Genomic DNA, 23,211 nt, shown 5'->3' with positions numbered 1-23,211 from the left:
TCCTTGTACGATGTGAGGGTCTAAGGACAGAGGGTCTAAGGACAGAGGGTGTCGTATTGTCATACTGAAATTCTGTACAAACTGTGAAGTCCACTGAGACAAATGTAACATTTGTGATATTGGGCTGTATAAATAAACATTGATTGATAAAGAGTTCAAACAGGTGACATTAATACAGTTAACAAGTGGAGGACAGAGGAGGCTTTTGAAGTTACAGGTCTGTGAGAGCCAGAAATCTTGTTTGTAGGTGACCAAATACATATTTTCCACCATCATTTGCAAATAAATTCTTTAAAAATCAGTGATTTTTTCTCATTTTGTCTCTCATAGTTGGAGGTAGGATGAAAATTACAGGCCTCATCTTTTTAAGTGGGAGAACTTGCACAATTGGTGGCTGACTAAATACTTTTTTTGCCCCACTGTATACGCAAACCCCCGCCATTTGAACTACAATACAGTTTCCAAGTATTCAACAGAAATTCAGAACATATTAACCATCTTTTATTTTTCATGATAAAAAACCAACAGTCATTCTTCAGACTCCAGCTTTCATCTGGTTGTTGGGTGGCAGGGCCTTGCCCAGGTGGATCCCCACGGTCAGTCCAAACTCCTTGGCGGCATGTTTCTCATGGACCTCAGGCTTCAGCTGGTAACCCTTCTCCCCATCAAAGCAGTCCAAGGGAGTGAAAGCAAGTGGGTTTTCTCCCAGGAGGCCTTGCATACGTGCGCGCCAGCCCTCCAGCATGGTACCGCGTGCCTCAGAGGGAACGTGAGACGGGGCCCAGAAGATCTGAGGAGCCAGAACCTGGAAGCCACAGTAGTGCAGGATGCCATTCTGGAGGAAAGAGGGAAATAAAATGAGTGTTGATGCAGACAATAAATAAGTTTCCTCTGGAACAGCTTTTTGATAATCATTCGTCCTAATAAAATACCTGCAGTGGCCAAAGAGTGACATTCATGTCTCCATTAATGCCATTTGCACTGAACATGGACTCCTGAGACCCAGTGGTGAAGGACAGCATGGCCTTCTTGTCCTGTGGAAAAAGACAAGATCTACTGTAAGTAGGGAGAGATAGCGTCACAATAAGGCAAACCTCTTGATTTGCTTTGTTACCTTGAAGATTCCCTGGCTGTAGCGCTTCTCGTGGGTGAAGGCAAAGCCCAGTGTGAGCACCCGGTCTATCCAGCCCTTCATGATGGCAGGAACAGTGAACCAGTACATGGGGAACTGAGAAGTAGGGCTTAAGGTTAGTTCATAACAGAGGCATGGCTTAAAAGAATAACACATTTTCATTCTGGCTCTACCTGAAAAATGACGAGGTCTGCCTCAGTGAGCTTGCGTTGTTCTTCAGTGATATCAGCAGTAAGCTTTCCCGCCTCCCATGCCAGTTTGGTCTCCTCTCCGTAACAGAAGTGATCTGCATTCTTAACTTCTCCTGCAGGGAAAATAAATGTTTGCGAGTCTGAAGACTAGTTTGAAAGCTAAACTATTTATTTTCAGTGAGTTATTTACCAGTGATGTCCTCAGCTGTAGCAGTGGCTTTAAACTTCATGGCGTACAGGTCAGATACTTCTACTGTGCAGCCGTTAGCAGTTAAAACTTCCACCGCAGCATCTTTGGCTGCAGAGTTGAACGAGCCAGAGCTCTGGTGTGCATACACAATCAACACTTTCTTTGACGCTGAAACAAGAAATACATGATTCCAATGAGAACAGAAACACATGTATTAGATTCAATCTGAACATGAGCTATACACTCAAGCCCTCAGCAAATACAAGAACACAAAGTTAAAAAAATACCCATTTTGAAGCAGGAAATTGTAAATGCTGGATTTGACACAGACTGTGTGTTGATGGAAAGAGAGGCTCATGCTAGAGCAAACTGAAGAAGATGCTTTTATACTCCACACCACTCAACATACTGCCTTCTGGCTCAGTTCTCACAGGTGCTGTCAATCAGCAATCAAGATCACCGACCAATCAGCTGGCAACTACCAGGACTCATCAATCTAGTATCTAATCTCCATGTATTCACTGAGTTTGGACAGCATTTCAAATGGAGATGAACTTTTCTACCACTACAAGCCAGGTAAATGTACAGTGGGGCAAAAGAGTATTTAGTCAGCCACCAATTGTGCAAGTTTTCTCACTTAAAAAGATGAGAGGCCTGTAATGTTAATCCTAGGTATACCTCAACTATGAGAGACAGAATGAGAAAATAAAATCCAGAAAATCACATTGTCTGATTTTTAAAGAATTTATTTGCAAATGATGGTGGAAAATAAGTATTTGGTCAATAACAAAAGTTCATCTCAATACTTAGTTATATACCCTTTGTTGGCAATGACAGAGGTCAAACGTTTTCTGTAAGTCTTCACAAGGTTTTCACTGTTGCCGGTATCTTGGCCCATTCCTCCATGCAGATCTCCTCTAGAGAAGTGATGTTTTGGGGCTGTTGCTGGGCAACACGGACTTTCAACTCCCTCCAAAGATTTTCTATGGGGTTGAGATCTGGAGACTGGCTAGGCCACTCCAGGACCTTGAAATGCTTCTTACGAAGCCACTCCTTCGTTGCCCGGGCGGTGTGTTTGGGATCATTGTCATGCTGAAAGACCCAGCCACGTTTCATCTTCAATGCCCTTGCTGATGGAAGGAGGTTGTCACTCAAAATCTCACGATACATGGCCCCATTCATTCTTTCCTTTACACGGATCAGTCGTCCTGGTCCCTTTGCAGAAAAACAGCCCCAAAGCATGATGTTTCCACCCCCATGTTTCACAGTAGGTGTTCTTTGGATGCAACTCAGCATTCTTTCTCCTCCAAACACGTCTAGTTGAGTTTTTACCAAAAGGTTCTATTTTGGTTTCATCTGACCACATGACATTCTCCCAATCCTCTCTTCTGGATCATCTAAATGATCTCTAGCAAACTTCAGACGGGCCTGGACATGTACTGGCTTAAGCAGGGGGACACGTCTGGCTCTGCAGGATTTGAGTCCCTGGCGGCGTAGTGTGTTTCTGATGGTAGCCTTTGTTACTTTGGTCCCAGCTCTCTGCAGGTCATTGACTAGGTCCCCCCGTGTGGTTCTGGGATCTTTGCTCACCGTTCTTGTTTCTCATTTTGACCCCACGGGGTGAGATCTTGCGTGGAGCCCCAGATCGAGGGAGATTATCAGTGGTCTTGTATGTCTTCCATTTTCTAATAATTGCTCCCACAGTTGATTTCTTCACACCAAGCTGCTTACCTATTGCAGATTCAGTCTTCCCAGCCTGGTGCAGGTCTACAATGTTGTTTCTGGTGTCCTTTGACAGCTCTTTGGTCTTGGCCATAGTGGAGTCTGGAGTGTGACTGTCTGAGGTTGTGGACAGGTGTCTTTTATACTGATAACGAGTTCAAACAGGTGCCATTAATACCAGGGCCGGCCCTGACCAATTTGCTGCCCCAGGCAAGATTTTAGCTGGCGCCCCCCCCCCCCCCCCCCCCCCCCCAAAATGCAGACACTCACTATGACTCGCACATGCACGGTTGTGGCATGAGAAAACAGAAAGATATGGACACAAGATGTGTGCAACTCTATTTAATATCCTATCCATTTCAACTTGATTTAAGTGAGGGGGGGACCTCACCTCCTCTAGGGGGGTCCGGGGGCATGCACCCCCGGGAAGACTTTTTTTTTAATATTGAAGTTAAAAGCATCAATCTGGTGCACTTTGAGAGCAACATGAGATCTATGGATACATCTCTCAACACCCATATGAAACACAACTGCAAGCAGATTTTATTTTTCTTTATGGATATTTTACAAATCACTCTCCTTCAAACTGTATTCTTGTTTATTAATAACAACTTTGTTTTTACTGTCATATAGTATTTTATACCTGTTTTTCATCTATTCTCTTATTTTTTTATAGCTATAATGATCATATAAAGGTGTGCCTTTGCCTCACTGAGCTGAGGTTATCAGAGCCGCTCAGTCTTTCAGGAGAGAGCTCTCTAAAGCTCTCCCCCCGCGGACCCTTACACAGTAAATTCCAATGTTAATAAAAGCACACAGAAGCTGTATATGTTTTTTGGGAGTTTGATTTATTTTAAATTAACACGAATACAAAATTAAAACCTATAATTGCACACTAAAACCATTATTTCAAAAAAATTACAATTTCACATAAACCTCTGGTTTTTACTGGGGCAGTTCAATTAGATTTTTTTGGGGGGGGTTGTGCCATAGTTTATGGGCGCTGTATGCAATATATGCATAGTTCTGTTAGTATAAGCGAAGATGTACTTTGTTGATCCAAAATCGGCAAATTGTGTTATGAAATTTAAAAATATATATTTTTTAAATTTCTAACTTTTTTTTTTCTTCTTCAATTTTCAGCACCCCCTATGGGTTGATGCGCCCTTAGCATTTGCCTATACTGCCTATGCCGAGGGCCGGCCCTGATTAATACAGTTAACAAGTGGAGGCCAGAGGAGGCTCTTGAAGTTACAGGTCTGTGAGAGCCGGAAATCTTGTTTGCAGGTGACCAAATACTTATTTTCCAACATTTGCAAATAAATTCAAAAATCAGACAGTGATTTTCTGGATTCCTCTCATTTTGTCTCTCATAGTTGAGGTATACCTAGGATGAAAATTACAGGCCTCTCATCTTTTTAAGTGGGAGAACTTTCACAATTGGTGGCTGACTAAATACTTTTTTTGCCCCACTGTATACGCAAACCCCAGCCATTTGAACAACAATACAGTTTCCAAGTATTCAACAGAAATTCAGAACATAGTAACCATCTTTTATTTATCATAAAAAACCAACAGTCATTCTTCAGACTCCAGCTTTCATCTGGTTGTTGGGTGGCAGGGCCTTGCCCAGGTGGATCCCCACGGTCAGTCCAAACTCCTTGGAGGCATGTTTCTCATGGACCTCAGGCTTCAGCTGGTAACCCTTCTCCCCATCAAAGCAGTCCAAGGGAGTGAAAGCAAGTGGGTTTTCTCCCAGGAGGCCTTGCATGCGTGTGCGCCAGCCCTCCAGCATGGTACCGCGTGCCTCAGAGGGAACATGAGACGGGGCCCAGAAGATCTGAGGAGCCAGAACCTGGAAGCCACAGTAGTGCAGGATGCCATTCTGGAGGAAACAGGGAAATAAAATGAGTGTTGATGCAGACAATAAATAAGTTTCCTCTGGAACAGCTTTTTGATAATCAGTCGTCCAAATAAAATACCTGCAGTGGCCAAAGAGTGACATTCATGTCTCCATTAATGCCATTTGCACTGAACATGGACTCCTGAGACCCAGTGGTGAAGGACAGCATGGCCTTCTTGTCCTGTGGAAAAAGACAAGATCTACTGTAAGTAGGGAGAGATAGCGTCACAATAAGGCAAACCTCTTGATTTGCTTTGTTACCTTGAAGATTCCCTGGCTGTAGCGCTTCTCGTGGGTGAAGGCAAAGCCCAGTGTGAGCACCCGGTCTATCCAGCCCTTCATGATGGCAGGAACAGTGAACCAGTACATGGGGAACTGAGAAGTAGGGCTTAAGGTTAGTTCATAACAGAGGCATGGCTTAAAAGAATAACACATTTTCATTCTGGCTCTACCTGAAAAATGACGAGGTCTGCCTCAGTGAGTTTGCGTTGTTCTTCAGTGATATCAGCAGTAAGCTTTCCCGCCTCCCATGCCAGTTTGGTCTCCTCTCCGTAACAGAAGTGATCTGCATTCTTAACTTCTCCTGCAGGGAAAATAAATGTTTGCGAGTCTGAAGACTAGTTTGAAAGCTAAACTATTTATTTTCAGTGAGGTATTTACCAGTGATGTCCTCAGCTGTAGCAGTGGCTTTAAACTTCATGGCATACAGGTCAGATACTTCTACTGTGCAGCCCTTAGCGGTTAAAACTTCCACCGCAGCGTCTTTGGCTGCAGAGTTGAACGAGCAAGAGCTCTGGTGTGCATACACAATCAACACTTTCTTTGACGCTGAAACAAGAAATACATGATTCCAATGAGAACAGAAACACATGTATTAGATTCAATCTGAACACGAGCTATACACTCAAGCCCTCAGCAAATACAAGAACACAAAGTTAAAAACATACCCATTTTGAAACAGGAAATTGTAAATGCTGGATTTGACACAGACTGTGTGTTGATGGAAAGAGTGGCTCATGCTAGAGCAAACTGAAGAAGCTGCTTTTATACTCCACACCACTCAACATACTGCCTTCTGGCTCATTTCTCACAGGTGCTGTCAATCAGCAATCAAGATCACTGACCAATCAGCTGGCAACTACCAGGACTCATCAATCTAGTATCTAATCTCCATGTATTCACTGAGTTTGGACAGCATTTCAAATGGAGAGGAACTTTTCTACCACTACAAGCCAGGTAAATGTACATTTTTTATCCATCTGCAGATTTAACCTGTTTTTAACACAGGAAACACTTACAATAGAACACTTGCAAAAACATTTTGTCATTCATTTTAATGTTTGCTTTTTCCCCATTTCAGCCGACCCAGAAAGAGACGCAGCGTAGGTTTTTCGTGTCTCTTAATACAGAGGCCAGATCTGAAGGATCAGAACGAGGATACTATTCTAGAGCTGGGACACAAATGTGCAGAGCTACAAAAGGCATTCTACAAATAAGCATATTTTGAAAGTTATAGGCACCTAAGATCAAAGCATAATAGTTTGGTGAAGGGAGGATTAGATCAAAATGACAGGGTTGACAGAAATTAAGTTCTTGAAATGAAGGGTTACAGATTATTTTTGTCAAGTCTCCTGACCACAGAAGTTCACTTGAGACACTTCAGTGAAAAGTCAACTTGGCTCCAAGTTTAGCAATCGGTGAAATCTTTCCCAACAGGAGTTTGATGGACGTTGCGTCACAATACTTAACATTGGTAAGCCTAAAGAAAATTGAATACAACCGGTTGCCATAGCAACATCTTGTGTGCATTGCCATTAAAGCTGAATGAGTCAAACGACTGTTATATAAATACAAGTAAAATGCTGAGAAGTACAAGAAGTGCTTTACTTGAATTATTGTACAGTGTGGCAAAAAAGTATTTAGTCAGCCACCAATTGTGCAAGTTCTCCAACTTAAAAAGATGAGGCCTGTAATTTTAGTCCTAGGTATACCTCAACTATGAGAGACAGAATGAGAAAGAAATCCAGAAAATCACTTTCTCATTTTGTCTCTCATAGTTGAGGTATACCTAGGATGAAAATGACAGGCCTCTCATCTTTTTAAGTGGGAGAACTTGCACAATTGGTGGCTGACTAAATACTTTTTTTGCCCCACTGTATACGCAAACCCCAGCCATTTGAACTACAATACAGTTTCCAAGTATTCAACAGAAATTCAGAACATATTAACCATCTTTTATTTTTCATCATAAAAAACCAACAGTCATTCTTCAGACTCCAGCTTTCATCTGGTTGTTGGGTGGCAGGGCCTTGCCCAGGTGGATCCCCACGGTCAGTCCAAACTCCTTGGAGGCATGTTTCTCATGGACCTCAGGCTTCAGCTGGTAACCCTTCTCCCCATCAAAGCAGTCCAAGGGAGTGAAAGCAAGTGGGTTTTCTCCCAGGAGGCCTTGCATGCGTGTGCGCCAGCCCTCCAGCATGGTACCGCGTGCCTCAGAGGGAACGTGAGACGGGGCCCAGAAGATCTGAGGAGCCAGAACCTGGAAGCCACAGTAGTGCAGGATGCCATTCTGGAGGAAACAGGGAAATAAAATGAGTGTTGATGCAGACAATAAATAAGTTTCCTCTGGAACAGCTTTTTGATAATCAGTCGTCCAAATAAAATACCTGCAGTGGCCAAAGAGTGACATTCATGTCTCCATTAATGCCATTTGCACTGAACATGGACTCCTGAGACCCAGTGGTGAAGGACAGCATGGCCTTCTTGTCCTGTGGAAAAAGACAAGATCTACTGTAAGTAGGGAGAGATAGCGTCACAATAAGGCAAACCTCTTGATTTGCTTTGTTACCTTGAAGATTCCCTGGCTGTAGCGCTTCTCGTGGGTGAAGGCAAAGCCCAGTGTGAGCACCCGGTCTATCCAGCCCTTCATGATGGCAGGAACAGTGAACCAGTACATGGGGAACTGAGAAGTAGGGCTTAAGGTTAGTTCATAACAGAGGCATGGCTTAAAAGAATAACACATTTTCATTCTGGCTCTACCTGAAAAATGACGAGGTCTGCCTCAGTGAGTTTGCGTTGTTCTTCAGTGATATCAGCAGTAAGCTTTCCCGCCTCCCATGCCAGTTTGGTCTCCTCTCCGTAACAGAAGTGATCTGCATTCTTAACTTCTCCTGCAGGGAAAATAAATGTTTGCGAGTCTGAAGACTAGTTTGAAAGCTAAACTATTTATTTTCAGTGAGGTATTTACCAGTGATGTCCTCAGCTGTAGCAGTGGCTTTAAACTTCATGGCATACAGGTCAGATACTTCTACTGTGCAGCCCTTAGCGGTTAAAACTTCCACCGCAGCGTCTTTGGCTGCAGAGTTGAACGAGCAAGAGCTCTGGTGTGCATACACAATCAACACTTTCTTTGACGCTGAAACAAGAAATACATGATTCCAATGAGAACAGAAACACATGTATTAGATTCAATCTGAACATGAGCTATACACTCAAGCCCTCAGCAAATACAAGAACACAAAGTTAAAAACATACCCATTTTGAAACAGGAAATTGTAAATGCTGGATTTGACACAGACTGTGTGTTGATGGAAAGAGTGGCTCATGCTAGAGCAAACTGAAGAAGCTGCTTTTATACTCCACACCACTCAACATACTGCCTTCTGGCTCATTTCTCACAGGTGCTGTCAATCAGCAATCAAGATCACTGACCAATCAGCTGGCAACTACCAGGACTCATCAATCTAGTATCTAATCTCCATGTATTCACTGAGTTTGGACAGCATTTCAAATGGAGAGGAACTTTTCTACCACTACAAGCCAGGTAAATGTACATTTTTTATCCATCTGCAGATTTAACCTGTTTTTAACACAGGAAACACTTACAATAGAACACTTGCAAAAACATTTTGTCATTCATTTTAATGTTTGCTTTTTCCCCATTTCAGCCGACCCAGAAAGAGACGCAGCGTAGGTTTTTCGTGTCTCTTATGCGTCTTTTAATACAGAGGCCAGATCTGAAGGATCAGAACGAGGATACTATTCTAGAGCTGGGACACAAATGTGCAGAGCTACAAAAGGCATTCTACAAATAAGCATATTTTGAAAGTTATAGGCACCTAAGATCAAAGCATAATAGTTTGGTGAAGGGAGGATTAGATCAAAATGACAGGGTTGACAGAAATTAAGTTCTTGAAATGAAGGGTTACAGATTATTTTTGTCAAGTCTCCTGACCACAGAAGTTCACTTGAGACACTTCAGTGAAAAGTCAACTTGGCTCCAAGTTTAGCAATCGGTGAAATCTTTCCCAACAGGAGTTTGATGGACGTTGCGTCACAATACTTAACATTGGTAAGCCTAAAGAAAATTGAATACAACCGGTTGCCATAGCAACATCTTGTGTGCATTGCCATTAAAGCTGAATGAGTCAAACGACTGTTATATAAATACAAGTAAAATGCTGAGAAGTACAAGAAGTGCTTTACTTGAATTATTGTACAGTGTGGCAAAAAAGTATTTAGTCAGCCACCAATTGTGCAAGTTCTCCAACTTAAAAAGATGAGGCCTGTAATTTTAGTCCTAGGTATACCTCAACTATGAGAGACAGAATGAGAAAGAAATCCAGAAAATCACTTTCTCATTTTGTCTCTCATAGTTGAGGTATACCTAGGATGAAAATGACAGGCCTCTCATCTTTTTAAGTGGGAGAACTTGCACAATTGGTGGCTGACTAAATACTTTTTTTGCCCCACTGTATACGCAAACCCCAGCCATTTGAACTACAATACAGTTTCCAAGTATTCAACAGAAATTCAGAACATATTAACCATCTTTTATTTTTCATCATAAAAAACCAACAGTCATTCTTCAGACTCCAGCTTTCATCTGGTTGTTGGGTGGCAGGGCCTTGCCCAGGTGGATCCCCACGGTCAGTCCAAACTCCTTGGCGGCATGTTTCTCATGGACCTCAGGCTTCAGCTGGTAACCCTTCTCCCCATCAAAGCAGTCCAAGGGAGTGAAAGCAAGTGGGTTTTCTCCCAGGAGGCCTTGCATACGTGCGCGCCAGCCCTCCAGCATGGTACCGCGTGCCTCAGAGGGAACGTGAGACGGGGCCCAGAAGATCTGAGGAGCCAGAACCTGGAAGCCACAGTAGTGCAGGATGCCATTCTGGAGGAAACGGGGAAATAAAATGAGTGTTGATGCAGACAATAAATGAGTTTCCTCTGGAACAGCTTTTTGATAATCAGTCATCCAAATAAAATACCTGCAGTGGCCAAAGAGTGACATTCATGTCTCCATTAATGCCATTTGCACTGAACATGGACTCCTGAGACCCAGTGGTGAAGGACAGCATGGCCTTCTTGTCCTGTGGAAAAAGAAAATATCTACTGTAAGTAGGGAGAGACAGCATCACAATAAGGCAAACCTCTTGATTTGCTTTGTTACCTTGAAGATTCCCTGGCTGTAGCGCTTCTCGTGGGTGAAGGCAAAGCCCAGTGTGAGCACCCGGTCTATCCAGCCCTTCATGATGGCAGGAACAGTGAACCAGTACATGGGGAACTGAGAAGTAGGGCTTAAGGTTAGTTCCTAACAGAGGCATGGCTTAAAAGAATAACACATTTTCATTCTGGCTCTACCTGAAAAATGACGAGGTCTGCCTCAGTGAGTTTGCGTTGTTCTTCAGTGATATCAGCAGTAAGCTTTCCCGCCTCCCATGCCAGTTTGGTCTCCTCTCCGTAACAGAAGTGATCTGCATTCTTAACTTCTCCTGCAGGGAAAATAAATGTTTGCGAGTCTGAAGACTAGTTTGAAAGCTAAACTATTTATTTTCAGTGAGGTATTTACCAGTGATGTCCTCAGCTGTAGCAGTGGCTTTAAACTTCATGGCGTACAGGTCAGATACTTCTACTGTGCAGCCCTTAGCAGTTAAAACTTCCACCGCAGCGTCTTTGGCTGCAGAGTTGAACGAGCCAGAGCTCTGGTGTGCATACACAATCAACACTTTCTTTGACGCTGAAACAAGAAATACATGATTCCAATGAGAACAGAAACACATGTATTAGATTCAATCTGAACATGAGCTATACACTCAAGCCCTCAGCAAATACAAGAACACAAAGTTAAAAACATACCCATTTTGAAGCAGGAAATTGTAAATGCTGGATTTGACACAGACTGTGTGTTGATGGAAAGAGTGGCTCATGCTAGAGCAAACTGAAGAAGCTGCTTTTATACTCCACACCACTCAACAGACTGCCTTCTGGCTCATTTCTCACAGGTGCTGTCAATCAGCAATCAAGATCACTGACCAATCAGCTGGCAACTACCAGGACTCATCAATCTAGTATCTAATCTCCATGTATTCACTGAGTTTGGACAGCATTTCAAATGGAGAGGAACTTTTCTACCACTACAAGCCAGGTAAATGTACAGTGGGGGAAACAAGTATTTAGTCAGCCACCAATTGTGCAAGTTCTCCCACTTAAAAAGATGAGAGGCCTGTAATTTTAATCCTAGGTATACCTCAACTATGAGAGACAAAATGAGAAAAAAAAATCCAGAAAATCACATTGTCTGATTTTTAAAGAATTTATTTGCAAATGATGGTGGAAAATAAGTATTTGGTCAATAAAAAAAGTTCATCTTAATACTTTGTTATATACCCTTTGTTAGCAATGACAGAGGTCAAACCTTTTCTGTAAGTCTTCACAAGGTTTTCACTGTTGCTGGTATGTTGGCCCATTCCTCCATGCAGATCTCCTCTAGAGCAGTGATGTTTTGGGGCTGTCGCTAGGCAACACGGACTTTCAACTCCCTCCAAAGATTTTCTATGGGGTTGAGATCTGGAGACTGGCTAGGCCACTCCAGGACCTTGAAATGCTTCTTACGAAGCCACTCCTTCGTTGCCCGGGCGGTGTGTTTGGGATCATTGTCATGCTGAAAGACCCAGCCACGTTTCATCCTCAATGCCCTTGCTGATGGAAGGAGGTTGTCACTCAAAATCTCACGATACATGGCCCCATTCATTCTTTCCTTTACACGGATCAGTCGTCCTGGTCCCTTTGCAGAAAAACAGCCCCAAAGCATGATGTCCCCCCCCCATGTTTCACAGTAGGTGTTCTTTGGATGCAACTCAGCATTCTTTCTCCTCCAAACACGTCTAGTTGAGTTTTTACCAAAAAGTTCTATTTTGGTTTCATCTGACCATATGACATTCTCCCAATCCTCTTCTGGATCATCTAAATGCTCTCTAGCAAACTTCAGACGGGCCTGGACATGTACTGGCTTCAGCAGGGGGACACGTCTGGCACTGTAGGATTTGAGTCCCTGGCGGCGTAGTGTGTTACTGATGGTAGCCTTTGTTACTTTGGTCCCAGCTCTCTGCAGGTCATTGACTAGGTCCCCCCGTGTGGTTCTGGGATTTTTGCTCGCTGTGCTTGTTTCTCATTTTGACCCCACGGGGTGAGATCTTGCGTGGAGCCACAGATGGAGGGAGATTATCAGTGGTCTTGTATGTCTTCCATTTTCTATTAATTGCTCCCACAGTTGATTTCTTCACACCAAGCTATTTAATAAATAACTGATTCTTTAAAAATCAGACATTGATTTTCTGGATTTTCTTTTCTCTCATTTTGTCTCTCATAGTTGAGGTATACCTAGGATTAAAATTACAGGCCTCTCATCTTTTTAAGTGGGAGAACTTGCACAATTGGTGGCTGACTAAATACTTGTTTTGCCCACTGTATATGCAAACCCCAGCCATTTGAACTACAATACAGTTTCCAAGTATTCAACAGAAATTCAGAACATAGTAACCATCTTTTATTTATCATAAAAAACCAACAGTCATTCTTCAGACTCCAGCTTTCATCTGGTTGTTGGGTGGCAGGGCCTTGCCCAGGTGGATCCCCACGGTCAGTCCAAACTCCTTGGCGGCATGTTTCTCATGGACCTCAGGCTTCAGCTGGTAACCCTTCTCCCCATCAAAGCAGTCCAAGGGAGTGAAAGCAAGTGGGTTTTCTCCCAGGAGGCCTTGCATACGTGCGCGCCAGCCCTCCAGCATGGTACCGCGTGCCTCAGAGGGAACGTGAGACGGGGCCCAGAAGATCTGAGGAGCCAGAACCTGGAAGCCACAGTAGTGCAGGATGCCATTCTGGAGGAAACAGGGAAATAAAATGAGTGTTGATGCAGACAATAAATAAGTTTCCTCTGGAACAGCTTTTTGATAATCAGTCGTCCAAATAAAATACCTGCAGTGGCCAAAGAGTGACATTCATGTCTCCATTAATGCCATTTGCACTGAACATGGACTCCTGAGACCCAGTGGTGAAGGACAGCATGGCCTTCTTGTCCTGTGGAAAAAGACAAGATCTACTGTAAGTAGGGAGAGATAGCGTCACAATAAGGCAAACCTCTTGATTTGCTTTGTTACCTTGAAGATTCCCTGGCTGTAGCGCTTCTCGTGGGTGAAGGCAAAGCCCAGTGTGAGCACCCGGTCTATCCAGCCCTTCATGATGGCAGGAACAGTGAACCAGTACATGGGGAACTGAGAAGTAGGGCTTAAGGTTAGTTCATAACAGAGGCATGGCTTAAAAGAATAACACATTTTCATTCTGGCTCTACCTGAAAAATGACGAGGTCTGCCTCAGTGAGTTTGCGTTGTTCTTCAGTGATATCAGCCGTAAGCTTTCCCGCCTCCCATGCCAGTTTGGTCTCCTCTCCGTAACAGAAGTGATCTGCATTCTTAACTTCTCCTGCAGGGAAAATAAATGTTTGTGAGTCTGAAGACTAGTTTGAAAGCTAAACTATTTATTTTCAGTGAGGTATTTACCAGTGATGTCCTCAGCTGTAGCAGTGGCTTTAAACTTCATGGCATACAGGTCAGATACTTCTACTGTGCAGCCCTTAGCAGTTAAAACTTCCACCGCAGCGTCTTTGGCTGCAGAGTTGAACGAGCCAGAGCTCTGGTGTGCATACACAATCAACACTTTCTTTGACGCTGAAACAAGAAATACATGATTCCAATGAGAACAGAAACACATGTATTAGATTCAATCTGAACATGAGCTATACACTCAAGCCCTCAGCAAATACAAGAACACAAAGTTAAAAACATACCCATTTTGAAGCAGGAAATTGTAAATGCTGGATTTGACACAGACTGTGTGTTGATGGAAAGAGTGGCTCATGCTAGAGCAAACTGAAGAATCTGCTTTTATACTCCACACCACTCAACATACTGCCTTCTGGCTCATTTCTCACAGGTGCTGTCAATCAGCAATCAAGATCACTGACCAATCAGCTGGCAACTACCAGGACTCATCAATCTAGTATCTAATCTCCATGTATTCACTGAGTTTGGACAGCATTTCAAATGGAGAGGAACTTTTCTACCACTACAAGCCAGGTAAATGTACATTTTTTATCCAGCTGCAGATTTAACCTGTTTTTAACACAGGACACACTTACAATAGAACACTTGCAAAAACATTTTGTCATTCATTTTAATGTTTGCTTTTTCCCAATTTTAGCCGACCCAGAAAGAGACGCAGCGTAGGTTTTTCATGTCTCTTATGCGTCTTTTAATACAGAGGCCAGGGGCCGTATTCACAAAGCATTTTATCTTACCGCTAGGAGTGCTCCTAACTCGCGCTAAAACATTTTACGTAGGAGTTTTTTCTTAAAAGTTATTCACAAAGCCGCTGAGACCTACTCATACTAAGGATAAATCACTAAGAGTGAACTAAGAGTGACGCGCCGTTGCTATGGATGACGTCGATTCTCGTGCATGAGTTTAGAAGCGGTCAGTACGGTGATTGGTTGTTCAGAGTAGGCGGTCTCGGTGAAACTCATCCGCAACATCCCACAAACGAGCACACTAAAACAAGGAAATAGCCGAGGCTAGAAATGTATTCCTATCAAATAGTTATGGACAGTGCAGTTAGCAGAATACACGCATGATGACAAGTTTGTGCAGAGCACGATAATGACGTTGTATATGCACGTTAAAAAGAGAGAGAGCAAACAATAAAAATACGTAAATTGCATTAAATCAAGGAGGCAATTAAAAGCACCCCGCAAACTATTATCCAATGAGCATATTTCCAGAACTTAAACACTTTCAATAACAGCCCATACCGCCGTTCAAGTCCCCCTATCATGATGAATGAAAACAATCTGCGTGTTGATGGAATGTACTTTCTTTCTATTGACGAACACGTCCTCATCTTTTGATGGCGCAATTATTTTTATGTGCGTCCCGTCAATAGCACCGACCACACCGGGCATACCTGCAATTGCCATGAAGTTGGCTTTGATCCTGTGTAGTTGTTGATTGTCCAAAGGAAACCGGATAAACTGTTGGATGATATGTGGTCTAGAGAGCGCGTTGATGGTTTGGTTTATGGCACGGCTGACTGATGGTTGCGATATTCCTAAATCGTCGGCATTGCAAAGTTGCATTTTCCCTGTTGCTAAATATCGTAGTGTTGCCAAACATTTTATTTCCGGACTAATCGGGTTATTCCTGTTAGTCGGGGATGTTATTGCATCCCGCACTAATTCCACAACAAGTTTGATACCCTCACGATTTAGCCTATCTCTCTTGATCAATTCACAGTCTTCCATTGTCTCCAAAACATTTAGTCTCTCAGCCATTTTCAGATTCTTTGTGAATAGGTCTTACTGAGTTAGGAGTCCTCTCGAGGACTTTTAAGCTCTCCCAGACTTAGGTGCTACTTTTAGGCCTAAAATACTTTGTGAATTGCTCTTAGTGAATAAAATTAGGAGTCCTAAATGTAAGACTGACACGCCCATTATGCTTAGGAGTTTCTCCTAAATTCGCCAGTTAGGAGCTACTTTTAGCCCTAAGATCCTTTGTGAATACGGCCCCAGATCTGAAGGATCAGAACGAGGATACTATTCTAGAGCTGGGACACAAAGGTGCAGAGCTACAAAATGCATTCTACAAATAAGCATATTTTGAAAGTTATAGGCACCTAAGATCAAAGCATAATAGTTTGGTGAAGGGAGGATTAGATCAAAATGACAGGGTTGACAGAAATTAAGTTCTTGAAATGAAGGGTTACAGATTATTGTTGTCAAGTCTCCTGACCACAGAAGTTAACTTGAGAAACTTCAGTGAAAAGTCAACTTGGCTCCAAGTTTAGCAATCGGTGAAATCTTTCCCAACAGGAGTTTGATGGACGTTGTGTCACAATACTTAACATTGGTAAGCCTAAAGAAAATTGAATACAACCGGTTGCCATAGCGACATCTTGTGTGCGTTGCCATTAAAGCTGAATGAGTCAAACGACTGTTATATAAATACAAGTAAAATGCTGAGAAGTACAAGAAGTGCTTTACTTGAATTATTGTACAGTGGGGCAAAACAAGTATTTAGTCAGCCACCAATTGAGCAAGTTCTCCCACTTAAAAAGATGAGAGGCCTGTCATTTTCATCCTAGGTATACCTCAACTATGAGAGACAGAATGAGAAAAAAAAATCACATTGTCTGATTTTTAAAGAATTTATTTGCAAATGATGGAAAATAAGTATTTGGTCAATAACAAAAGTTCATCTCAATACTTTGTTACATACCCTTTGTTGGCAATGACAGAGGTCAAACGTTTTCTGTAAGTCTTCACAAGGTTTTCACTGTTGCTGGTATTTTGGCCCATTCCTCCATGCAGATCTCCTCTAGAGCAGTGATGTGTTGGGGCTGTTGCTGGGCAACACGGACTTTCAACTCCCTCCAAAGATCTTCTATGGGGTTGAGATCTGGAGACTGGCTAGGCCACTCCAGGACCTTGAAATGCTTCTTACGAAGCCATTCCTTCGTTGCCCGGGCGGTGTGTTTGGGATCATTGTCATGCTGAAAGACCCAGCCACGTTTCATCCTCAATGCCCTTGCTGATGGAAGGAGGTTGTCACTCAAAATCTCACGATACATGGCCCCATTCATTCTTTCCTTTACACGGATCAGTCGTCCTGGTCCCTTTGCAGAAAACCAGCCCCAAAGCATGATGTTTCCAGCCCCCCATGTTTCACAGTAGGTGTTCTTTGGATGCAACTCAGCATTCTTTCTCCTCCAAACACGTCTAGTTGAGTTATTACCAAAAAGTTCTATTTTGGTTTCATCTGACCACATGACATTCTCCCAATCCTCTTCTGGATCATCTAAATGCTCTCTAGCAAACTTCAGACGGGCCTGGACATGTACTGGCTTAAGCAGGGGGACACGTCTGGCACTGCAGGATTTGAGTCCCTGGCGGCGTAGTGTGTTTCTGATGGTAGCCTTTGTTACTTTGGTCCCAGCTCTCTGCAGGTCATTGACTAGGTCCCCCCGTGTGGTTCTGGGATTTTTGCTCGCTGTGCTTGTTTCTCATTTTGACCCCACGGGGTGAGATCTTGCGTGGAGCCACAGATCGAGGGAGATTATCAGTGGTCTTGTATGTCTTCCATTTTCTAATAATTGCTCCCACAGTTGATTTCTTCACACCAAGCTGCTTAAATAACAGATTTTTTAAAAATCAGACATTGATTTTCTGGATTTTTTTTTCTCTCATTTTGTCTCTCATAGTTGAGGTATACCTAGGATGAAAATTACAGGCCTCTCATCTTTTTAAGTGGGAGAACTTGCACAATTGGTGGCTGACTAAATACTTGTTTTGCCCCACTGTATATGCAAACCCCAGCCATTTGAACTACAATACAGTTTCCAAGTATTCAACAGAAATTCAGAACATATTAACCATCTTTTATTTTTCATCATAAAAAACCAAAAGTCATTTCAGACTCCAGCTTTCATCTGGTTGTTGGGTGGCAGGGCCTTGCCCAGGTGGATCCCCACGGTCAGTCCAAACTCCTTGGCGGCATGTTTCTCATGGACCTCAGGCTTCAGCTGGTAACCCTTCTCCCCATCAAAGCAGTCCAAGGGAGTGAAAGCAAGTGGGTTTTCTCCCAGGAGGCCTTGCATACGTGTGCGCCAGCCCTCCAGCATGGTACCGCGTGCCTCAGAGGGAACGTGAGACGGGGCCCAGAAGATCTGAGGAGCCAGAACCTGGAAGCCACAGTAGTGCAGGATGCCATTCTGGAGGAAACAGGGAAATAAAATGAGTGTTGATGCAGACAATAAATAAGTTTCCTCTGGAACAGTTTTTTGATAATCAGTCGTCCAAATAAAATACCTGCAGTGGCCAAAGAGTGACATTCATGTCTCCATTAATGCCATTTGCACTGAACATGGACTCCTGAGACCCAGTGGTGAAGGACAGCATGGCCTTCTTGTCCTGTGGAAAAAGACAATATCTCCTGTAAGTAGGGAGAGATAGCGTCACAATAAGGCAAACCTCTTGATTTGCTTTGTTACCTTGAAGATTCCCTGGCTGTAGCGCTTCTCGTGGGTGAAGGCAAAGCCCAGTGTGAGCACCCGGTCTATCCAGCCCTTCATGATGGCAGGAACAGTGAACCAGTACATGGGGAACTGAGAAGTAGGGCTTAAGGTTAGTTCATAACAGAGGCATGGCTTAAAAGAAGAACACATTTTCATTCTGGCTCTACCTGAAAAATGACGAGGTCTGCCTCAGTGAGTTTGCGTTGTTCTTCAGTGATATCAGCAGTAAGCTTTCCCGCCTCCCATGCCAGTTTGGTCTCCTCTCCGTAACAGAAGTGATCTGCATTCTTAACTTCTCCTGCAGGGAAAATAAATGTTTGCGAGTCTGAAGACTAGTTTGAAAGCTAAACTATTTATTTTCAGTGAGGTATTTACCAGTGATGTCCTCAGCTGTAGCAGTGGCTTTAAACTTCATGGCGTACAGGTCAGATACTTCTACTGTGCAGCCCTTAGCGGTTAAAACTTCCACCGCAGCGTCTTTGGCTGCAGAGTTGAACGAGCCAGAGCTCTGGTGTGCATACACAATCAACACTTTCTTTGACGCTGAAACAAGAAATACATGATTCCAATGAGAACAGAAACACATGTATTAGATTCAATCTGAACATGAGCTATACACTCAAGCCCTCAGCAAATACAAGAACACAAAGTTAAAAACATACCCATTTTGAAGCAGGAAATTGTAAATGCTGGATTTGACACAGACTGTGTGTTGATGGAAAGAGTGGCTCATGCTAGAGCAAACTGAAGAATCTGCTTTTATACTCCACCCCACTCAACATACTGCCTTCTGGCTCATTTCTCACAGGTGCTGTCAACCAGCAATCAAGATCACTGACCAATCAGCTGGCAACTACCAGGACTCATCAATCTAGTATCTAATCTCCATGTATTCACTGAGTTTGGACAGCATTTCAAATGGAGAGGAACTTTTCTACCACTAAAAGCCAAATATGTAAGTAAGTAAGTATTTTTAATACTGAGGCCCTGCAGAACAGAAGGATCAGAACGAGGATACTATTCTAGAGCTGGGACGACAATGTGCAGAGCTACAAAAGCATTATAAGATGCATATTTTGAAAGTTTCAGGCAACTTAACTTAAAGTATTAAAGTATTTTGGTGAAGGGAGGATTAGATCAAAATCACACAGGGTTGACAGACTAAGTGTTTAAATGAAGGGGTTACAGATCAATTGTGTTAATCAATCAATCAATCAAGCAATGTTTATTTATATAGCCCAATATCACAAATGTTACATCTGTCTCAGTGGACTTCACAGTTTGTACAGAATATCAGTATGACAATAAGACACCCTCTGTCCTCAGACCCTCTGTCCTTAGACCCTCTGTCCTTAGACCCTCGCATCGTACAAGGAAAAACTTCCAGAGAAACCCCACAGTTTAAAGGGGAACATGGGAGAAACCTCAGGGAGAGCAACAGAGGAGGGATCCCTCTCCCAGGACGGACAGACGTGCAATAGATGCCGTGTGTAAATCGAAGATATAATACATTACAAAAAGGGCCCATGTTGTTAGACTTCTGTTCACTTCTCCCTCTACCTAGCCCAGACAGCTCCAGCTGAAGCCAAGCCTGTCCCACCGATCTGCACACAAATGATGTCAAGTCTCCTGACCACAGAATTAAACTTGAGAAACTTCAGTGAATCGTCAACTTGGCTCCAAGTTTAGAAATCAGTGAAATCTTTCCCAGAAGGAGTTTGATGGACGTCGTGTCGCAACACTTAACATTGGTAAACCTAAAGAAAATTGTATACAACCGGTTGCCATAGCGACATATTGTGTGCCTTGCCATTAAAGCTGAATGAGTCAAACGACAGTGTTATATTTAAGCAATAGCTCCCGACAGGCCGTGGTATATGCTCATTATATCACAGCTAAGGGGCGTGGTTCAGCCCGACGCGAAGCGGAGGGTCGACAACCCTATATATCACGGCCTGAAGTGAGCTATTGCTTTTATAAAACGGTTACCAAGTGTGGCAATATGAAAGAAAAATACACACTCTAATTTAAATAGTTTTTATGAGTAAATAATGATGTTCAAAATAAAATAGTCCCTCCGTTGCCTTCTGCACAAAACATAGTGCAAGGTGGTTGCTATGCAACAACACCAACAGCGAGCAAACATATTAGACAGAGAGCGTTGATCAATTATTTGGCTGTTTATTTACATTAATGTGTATGTAGCTGTTTATTGTGCAGACACTGAAAAACTGTCCAGCATCAGTAGCATGGCTTACGTGGTCACTTGTATAGGTTGAGGTTGTTCGAGGCTGTTGCTTGGCGTGGCGAGAATATTGCTCCACTTTCTCCGGTCCCCGAGATTGGGCTTCCAGTAGCTCTGGAGAGAGCTTTCACACCTGTGGCCACTAACGGTCATCATTTCTCTGCTTTGTTTCAAGACCCGCATCAGAAAGCTTTTGAATGGTGCTACTTTTCCAGTTGGTCTACCTGCTCTTCACGTAGCTCTGCATGTCGTAGTTTAGGTGCTTTTTTTTCTGGAGATAGGCACTGCTCAATCCACTCCTCCATACTATAGTAAGACCCCCCCGGAGGTCGAAGTTAATCTTAAATGTTTCCATCTTAAGCTTTGTAAGTTTGTTTCGTAACGGAAGAAATTTAAATATATTTATAAAACTGACAAGTCAAATCAAGCAATCTGATTGGTCGATAGCGTTTTTGCGGACCTCTTTGATTACAGATTTGAAAACATCGTTGCTTGCTTTAAAAGTAGCACAATTCATTATGTTAAACCTTCAAAAGTATCTAGATATCCCTGCCCTAATGCCAAAGGAACTGCACACTGAATATGTTTTACCGTTTGATGTCTATGTCTGGACCGCTGCGTCAAAAAGGAGGACTTCTGCCCCGTTACTTCTCCGCTGCTTTCTTGTATGAAAAGCAAACTTTTTTTCTTTTTTTTCTTCACTAACACATCCGCGACCCACTCGAAACGGGTCCGTGACCCACTTTTGGGTCGCGACCCACCAGTTGAGAACCACTGGTCTAGATGACATGAACAGTAGATGAAAGAATGAAAAGTCCACTCAAATCAAGTGGGATTGGCAGATAGATCCTAGGACTTTCAACAAGAAGCTCCACTTGTTGAAAATATGCTCAAAGATTATAGGTCAACCTTTCTATGAATCAATCTATCATAACATAGAATTGAGGCTGTCCAAAAACATAATCTCTGACCCAAAGTATATCCTAAACATCACCAAAATATAGGATCCCAATATTTAATAAAGTTAGACTGAAGCCCTCGTCTACGCACCCGTCAATCCTCAATTCAAACACAGAGTTTAATCCCAGGTCAGATGTACGTACGAGGGTCTTGAGCATGTTCCTCTTCAGTGATTATGTTAAATGTCTGTTTCCTTACAGTTTGTGTTAAATATGTTTCCTTGTTGATGCTGCAAATGGAGATGCTTTGATGCATAAAGAATGTCAGACTTTATCCGACAGTAAAGTATATATTCGTATCGGATAGATCGTTGTTCGTTTACATTAGACTCCATTTAGCTGGAAAGCGACTTCAACCATGAAGACACAAACTACAAAAGCAAGAAGTACATTAGCTTTCAATACATCAAACCATTTTAAGTGCTTCTGCATGAGCTTCAAATAAGTCAAAATTACAATGTGCAGTAAAACCGATTTTTTTTTTTTTTCACAAGATATGGAGGCTTTCTGCTGTCCTGAAATCAACGTTATTTTGAAGAGTTATACAAGGTAACAAACGTTCTGATTTGAACCTAAATCACTGTCTTTTACTAAAGCATCTTAGTTGTTTTGTTGGCTTAATGCAACCAATAGTTTAGTGTGAATTCCTAAATCCCTAACCCAACAAGAATGTACCCGTTTGGGTCAATTAAGTACCTCTTGTTTTATTTAACCAACCGTGTTTACAGTGACCGTAGCGTAATGTCATATTTTGATGCGTATTTGTTTCTCATTGCATTAAAAAGTGAAGCCAGGGAGTCCCGCCAAAGCCACCATATGTAAGGAGTTTGCATGTTCATGGTTGATTGACTTTGTTGTCAGTGGCTTTGCATAAAAACACCAGTTAGATGAAAAGTCATTTATTGGAACATAACGTGTTGGATATTAGGATTAGGATCATTGTTACTTTCTTTACAAGCAAACTGGCTGCATATGCAGAGTAACACACACACACACACACACACACACACACACACACACACACACACACACACACACACACACACACACCAACTACCTCACACACACACTTGCAAAGAAACACACACACACACACTTGCACAGAAACTCACACACACACACACACACACACACACACACTTGCACAGAAACACACACACACACTCAAACAAAACACTTGCACAGAAACACACACACACACACACACTCTCAAACTCACACACACACACACACACACACACACACACACACACACACACACACACACACACACACACACCTGGTATTTATCAGCGCAGCACAGCAGCACAGCAGCAAACCAGTGATAATAATCCTAATCAGCGTTGTGCGCTGAGTAGCTTGTAAAGCCTCGTTTCGGAGTGATAGCAACAGTGTTCCTCTCTCCGTGCCATTGTTCCTGGAGAGTCCTCTCTGTGTATAATATCTGCTCAGCTGTCAGCTGGTTATAGATTGA

At 42.8% G+C, this 23,211-nt stretch overlaps 6 protein-coding genes across 6 annotated transcripts; all 6 read right to left on the bottom strand.

Moving 5' to 3' along the window:
• Positions 1-479: 479 nt before the first annotated feature.
• LOC307023366 (NAD(P)H dehydrogenase [quinone] 1-like) lies at positions 480-1,906 on the bottom strand. The gene is made up of 6 exons (XM_079656594.1): positions 1,801-1,906; positions 1,514-1,681; positions 1,306-1,436; positions 1,115-1,228; positions 933-1,034; positions 480-835 (listed from the first exon to the last, which is right to left on the bottom strand). Exons 1-6 carry the CDS (start codon positions 1,802-1,804, stop codon positions 536-538), a joined length of 819 nt encoding a protein of 272 aa, XP_079512720.1. The 5' UTR covers positions 1,805-1,906; the 3' UTR covers positions 480-535.
• A 2,861-nt stretch (positions 1,907-4,767) lies between these two features.
• LOC307022016 (NAD(P)H dehydrogenase [quinone] 1-like) lies at positions 4,768-6,089 on the bottom strand (the record flags this gene model as incomplete). The annotated part of the gene is made up of 6 exons (XM_079654588.1): positions 4,768-5,120; positions 5,218-5,319; positions 5,400-5,513; positions 5,591-5,721; positions 5,799-5,966; positions 6,086-6,089. The coding sequence occupies 6 exons, from the start codon at positions 6,087-6,089 to the stop codon at positions 4,821-4,823; spliced, it is 819 nt and encodes a 272-aa protein (XP_079510714.1). The 3' UTR covers positions 4,768-4,820.
• A 1,262-nt stretch (positions 6,090-7,351) lies between these two features.
• LOC307022015 (NAD(P)H dehydrogenase [quinone] 1-like) lies at positions 7,352-8,676 on the bottom strand (the record flags this gene model as incomplete). The annotated part of the gene is made up of 6 exons (XM_079654587.1): positions 7,352-7,707; positions 7,805-7,906; positions 7,987-8,100; positions 8,178-8,308; positions 8,386-8,553; positions 8,673-8,676. 6 exons carry the CDS (start codon positions 8,674-8,676, stop codon positions 7,408-7,410), a joined length of 819 nt encoding a protein of 272 aa, XP_079510713.1. The 3' UTR covers positions 7,352-7,407.
• Positions 8,677-9,949: 1,273 nt separating this feature from the next.
• LOC307022838 (NAD(P)H dehydrogenase [quinone] 1-like) lies at positions 9,950-11,378 on the bottom strand. Its single transcript, XM_079655738.1, has 6 exons — positions 11,271-11,378; positions 10,984-11,151; positions 10,776-10,906; positions 10,585-10,698; positions 10,403-10,504; positions 9,950-10,305 (listed from the first exon to the last, which is right to left on the bottom strand). The coding sequence occupies exons 1-6, from the start codon at positions 11,272-11,274 to the stop codon at positions 10,006-10,008; spliced, it is 819 nt and encodes a 272-aa protein (XP_079511864.1). The 5' UTR covers positions 11,275-11,378; the 3' UTR covers positions 9,950-10,005.
• A 1,560-nt stretch (positions 11,379-12,938) lies between these two features.
• Positions 12,939-14,415, bottom strand: LOC307022616 (NAD(P)H dehydrogenase [quinone] 1-like). Its single transcript, XM_079655460.1, has 6 exons — positions 14,257-14,415; positions 13,970-14,137; positions 13,762-13,892; positions 13,571-13,684; positions 13,389-13,490; positions 12,939-13,291 (listed from the first exon to the last, which is right to left on the bottom strand). Exons 1-6 carry the CDS (start codon positions 14,258-14,260, stop codon positions 12,992-12,994), a joined length of 819 nt encoding a protein of 272 aa, XP_079511586.1. The 5' UTR covers positions 14,261-14,415; the 3' UTR covers positions 12,939-12,991.
• A 3,470-nt stretch (positions 14,416-17,885) lies between these two features.
• Positions 17,886-19,271, bottom strand: LOC307022461 (NAD(P)H dehydrogenase [quinone] 1-like). Its single transcript, XM_079655268.1, has 6 exons — positions 19,196-19,271; positions 18,909-19,076; positions 18,701-18,831; positions 18,510-18,623; positions 18,328-18,429; positions 17,886-18,230 (listed from the first exon to the last, which is right to left on the bottom strand). Exons 1-6 carry the CDS (start codon positions 19,197-19,199, stop codon positions 17,931-17,933), a joined length of 819 nt encoding a protein of 272 aa, XP_079511394.1. The 5' UTR covers positions 19,200-19,271; the 3' UTR covers positions 17,886-17,930.
• Between the last annotated feature and the right edge of the window lie 3,940 nt (positions 19,272-23,211).

This window comes from Notothenia rossii (assembly GCF_949606895.1).
Source record: "Notothenia rossii genome assembly, chromosome: 10".
Lineage (NCBI taxonomy): Eukaryota > Metazoa > Chordata > Actinopteri > Perciformes > Nototheniidae > Notothenia > Notothenia rossii.
The sequence above is the reverse complement of the archived record's forward strand: the minus strand, read 5'-3'. Positions and strand labels throughout refer to the sequence as shown.

Excerpts from the sequence above, each read along its gene's own strand:
- LOC307023366 (XM_079656594.1), bottom strand. Across the intron at positions 1,437-1,513 it reads TACAGCTGAGGACATCACTG|GAGAAGTTAAGAATGCAGAT; the intron begins GTAAATAACTCA and ends TTTTCCCTGCAG. Across the intron at positions 1,035-1,114 it reads ACAGCCAGGGAATCTTCAAG|GACAAGAAGGCCATGCTGTC; the intron begins GTAACAAAGCAA and ends CTTTTTCCACAG.
- LOC307022838 (XM_079655738.1), bottom strand. Across the intron at positions 10,505-10,584 it reads ACAGCCAGGGAATCTTCAAG|GACAAGAAGGCCATGCTGTC; the intron begins GTAACAAAGCAA and ends CTTTTTCCACAG. Across the intron at positions 10,306-10,402 it reads TCACTCTTTGGCCACTGCAG|AATGGCATCCTGCACTACTG; the intron begins GTATTTTATTTG and ends CGTTTCCTCCAG.
- LOC307022616 (XM_079655460.1), bottom strand. Across the intron at positions 13,893-13,969 it reads TACAGCTGAGGACATCACTG|GAGAAGTTAAGAATGCAGAT; the intron begins GTAAATACCTCA and ends TTTTCCCTGCAG. Across the intron at positions 13,491-13,570 it reads ACAGCCAGGGAATCTTCAAG|GACAAGAAGGCCATGCTGTC; the intron begins GTAACAAAGCAA and ends CTTTTTCCACAG.
- LOC307022461 (XM_079655268.1), bottom strand. Across the intron at positions 18,430-18,509 it reads ACAGCCAGGGAATCTTCAAG|GACAAGAAGGCCATGCTGTC; the intron begins GTAACAAAGCAA and ends CTTTTTCCACAG. Across the intron at positions 18,231-18,327 it reads TCACTCTTTGGCCACTGCAG|AATGGCATCCTGCACTACTG; the intron begins GTATTTTATTTG and ends TGTTTCCTCCAG.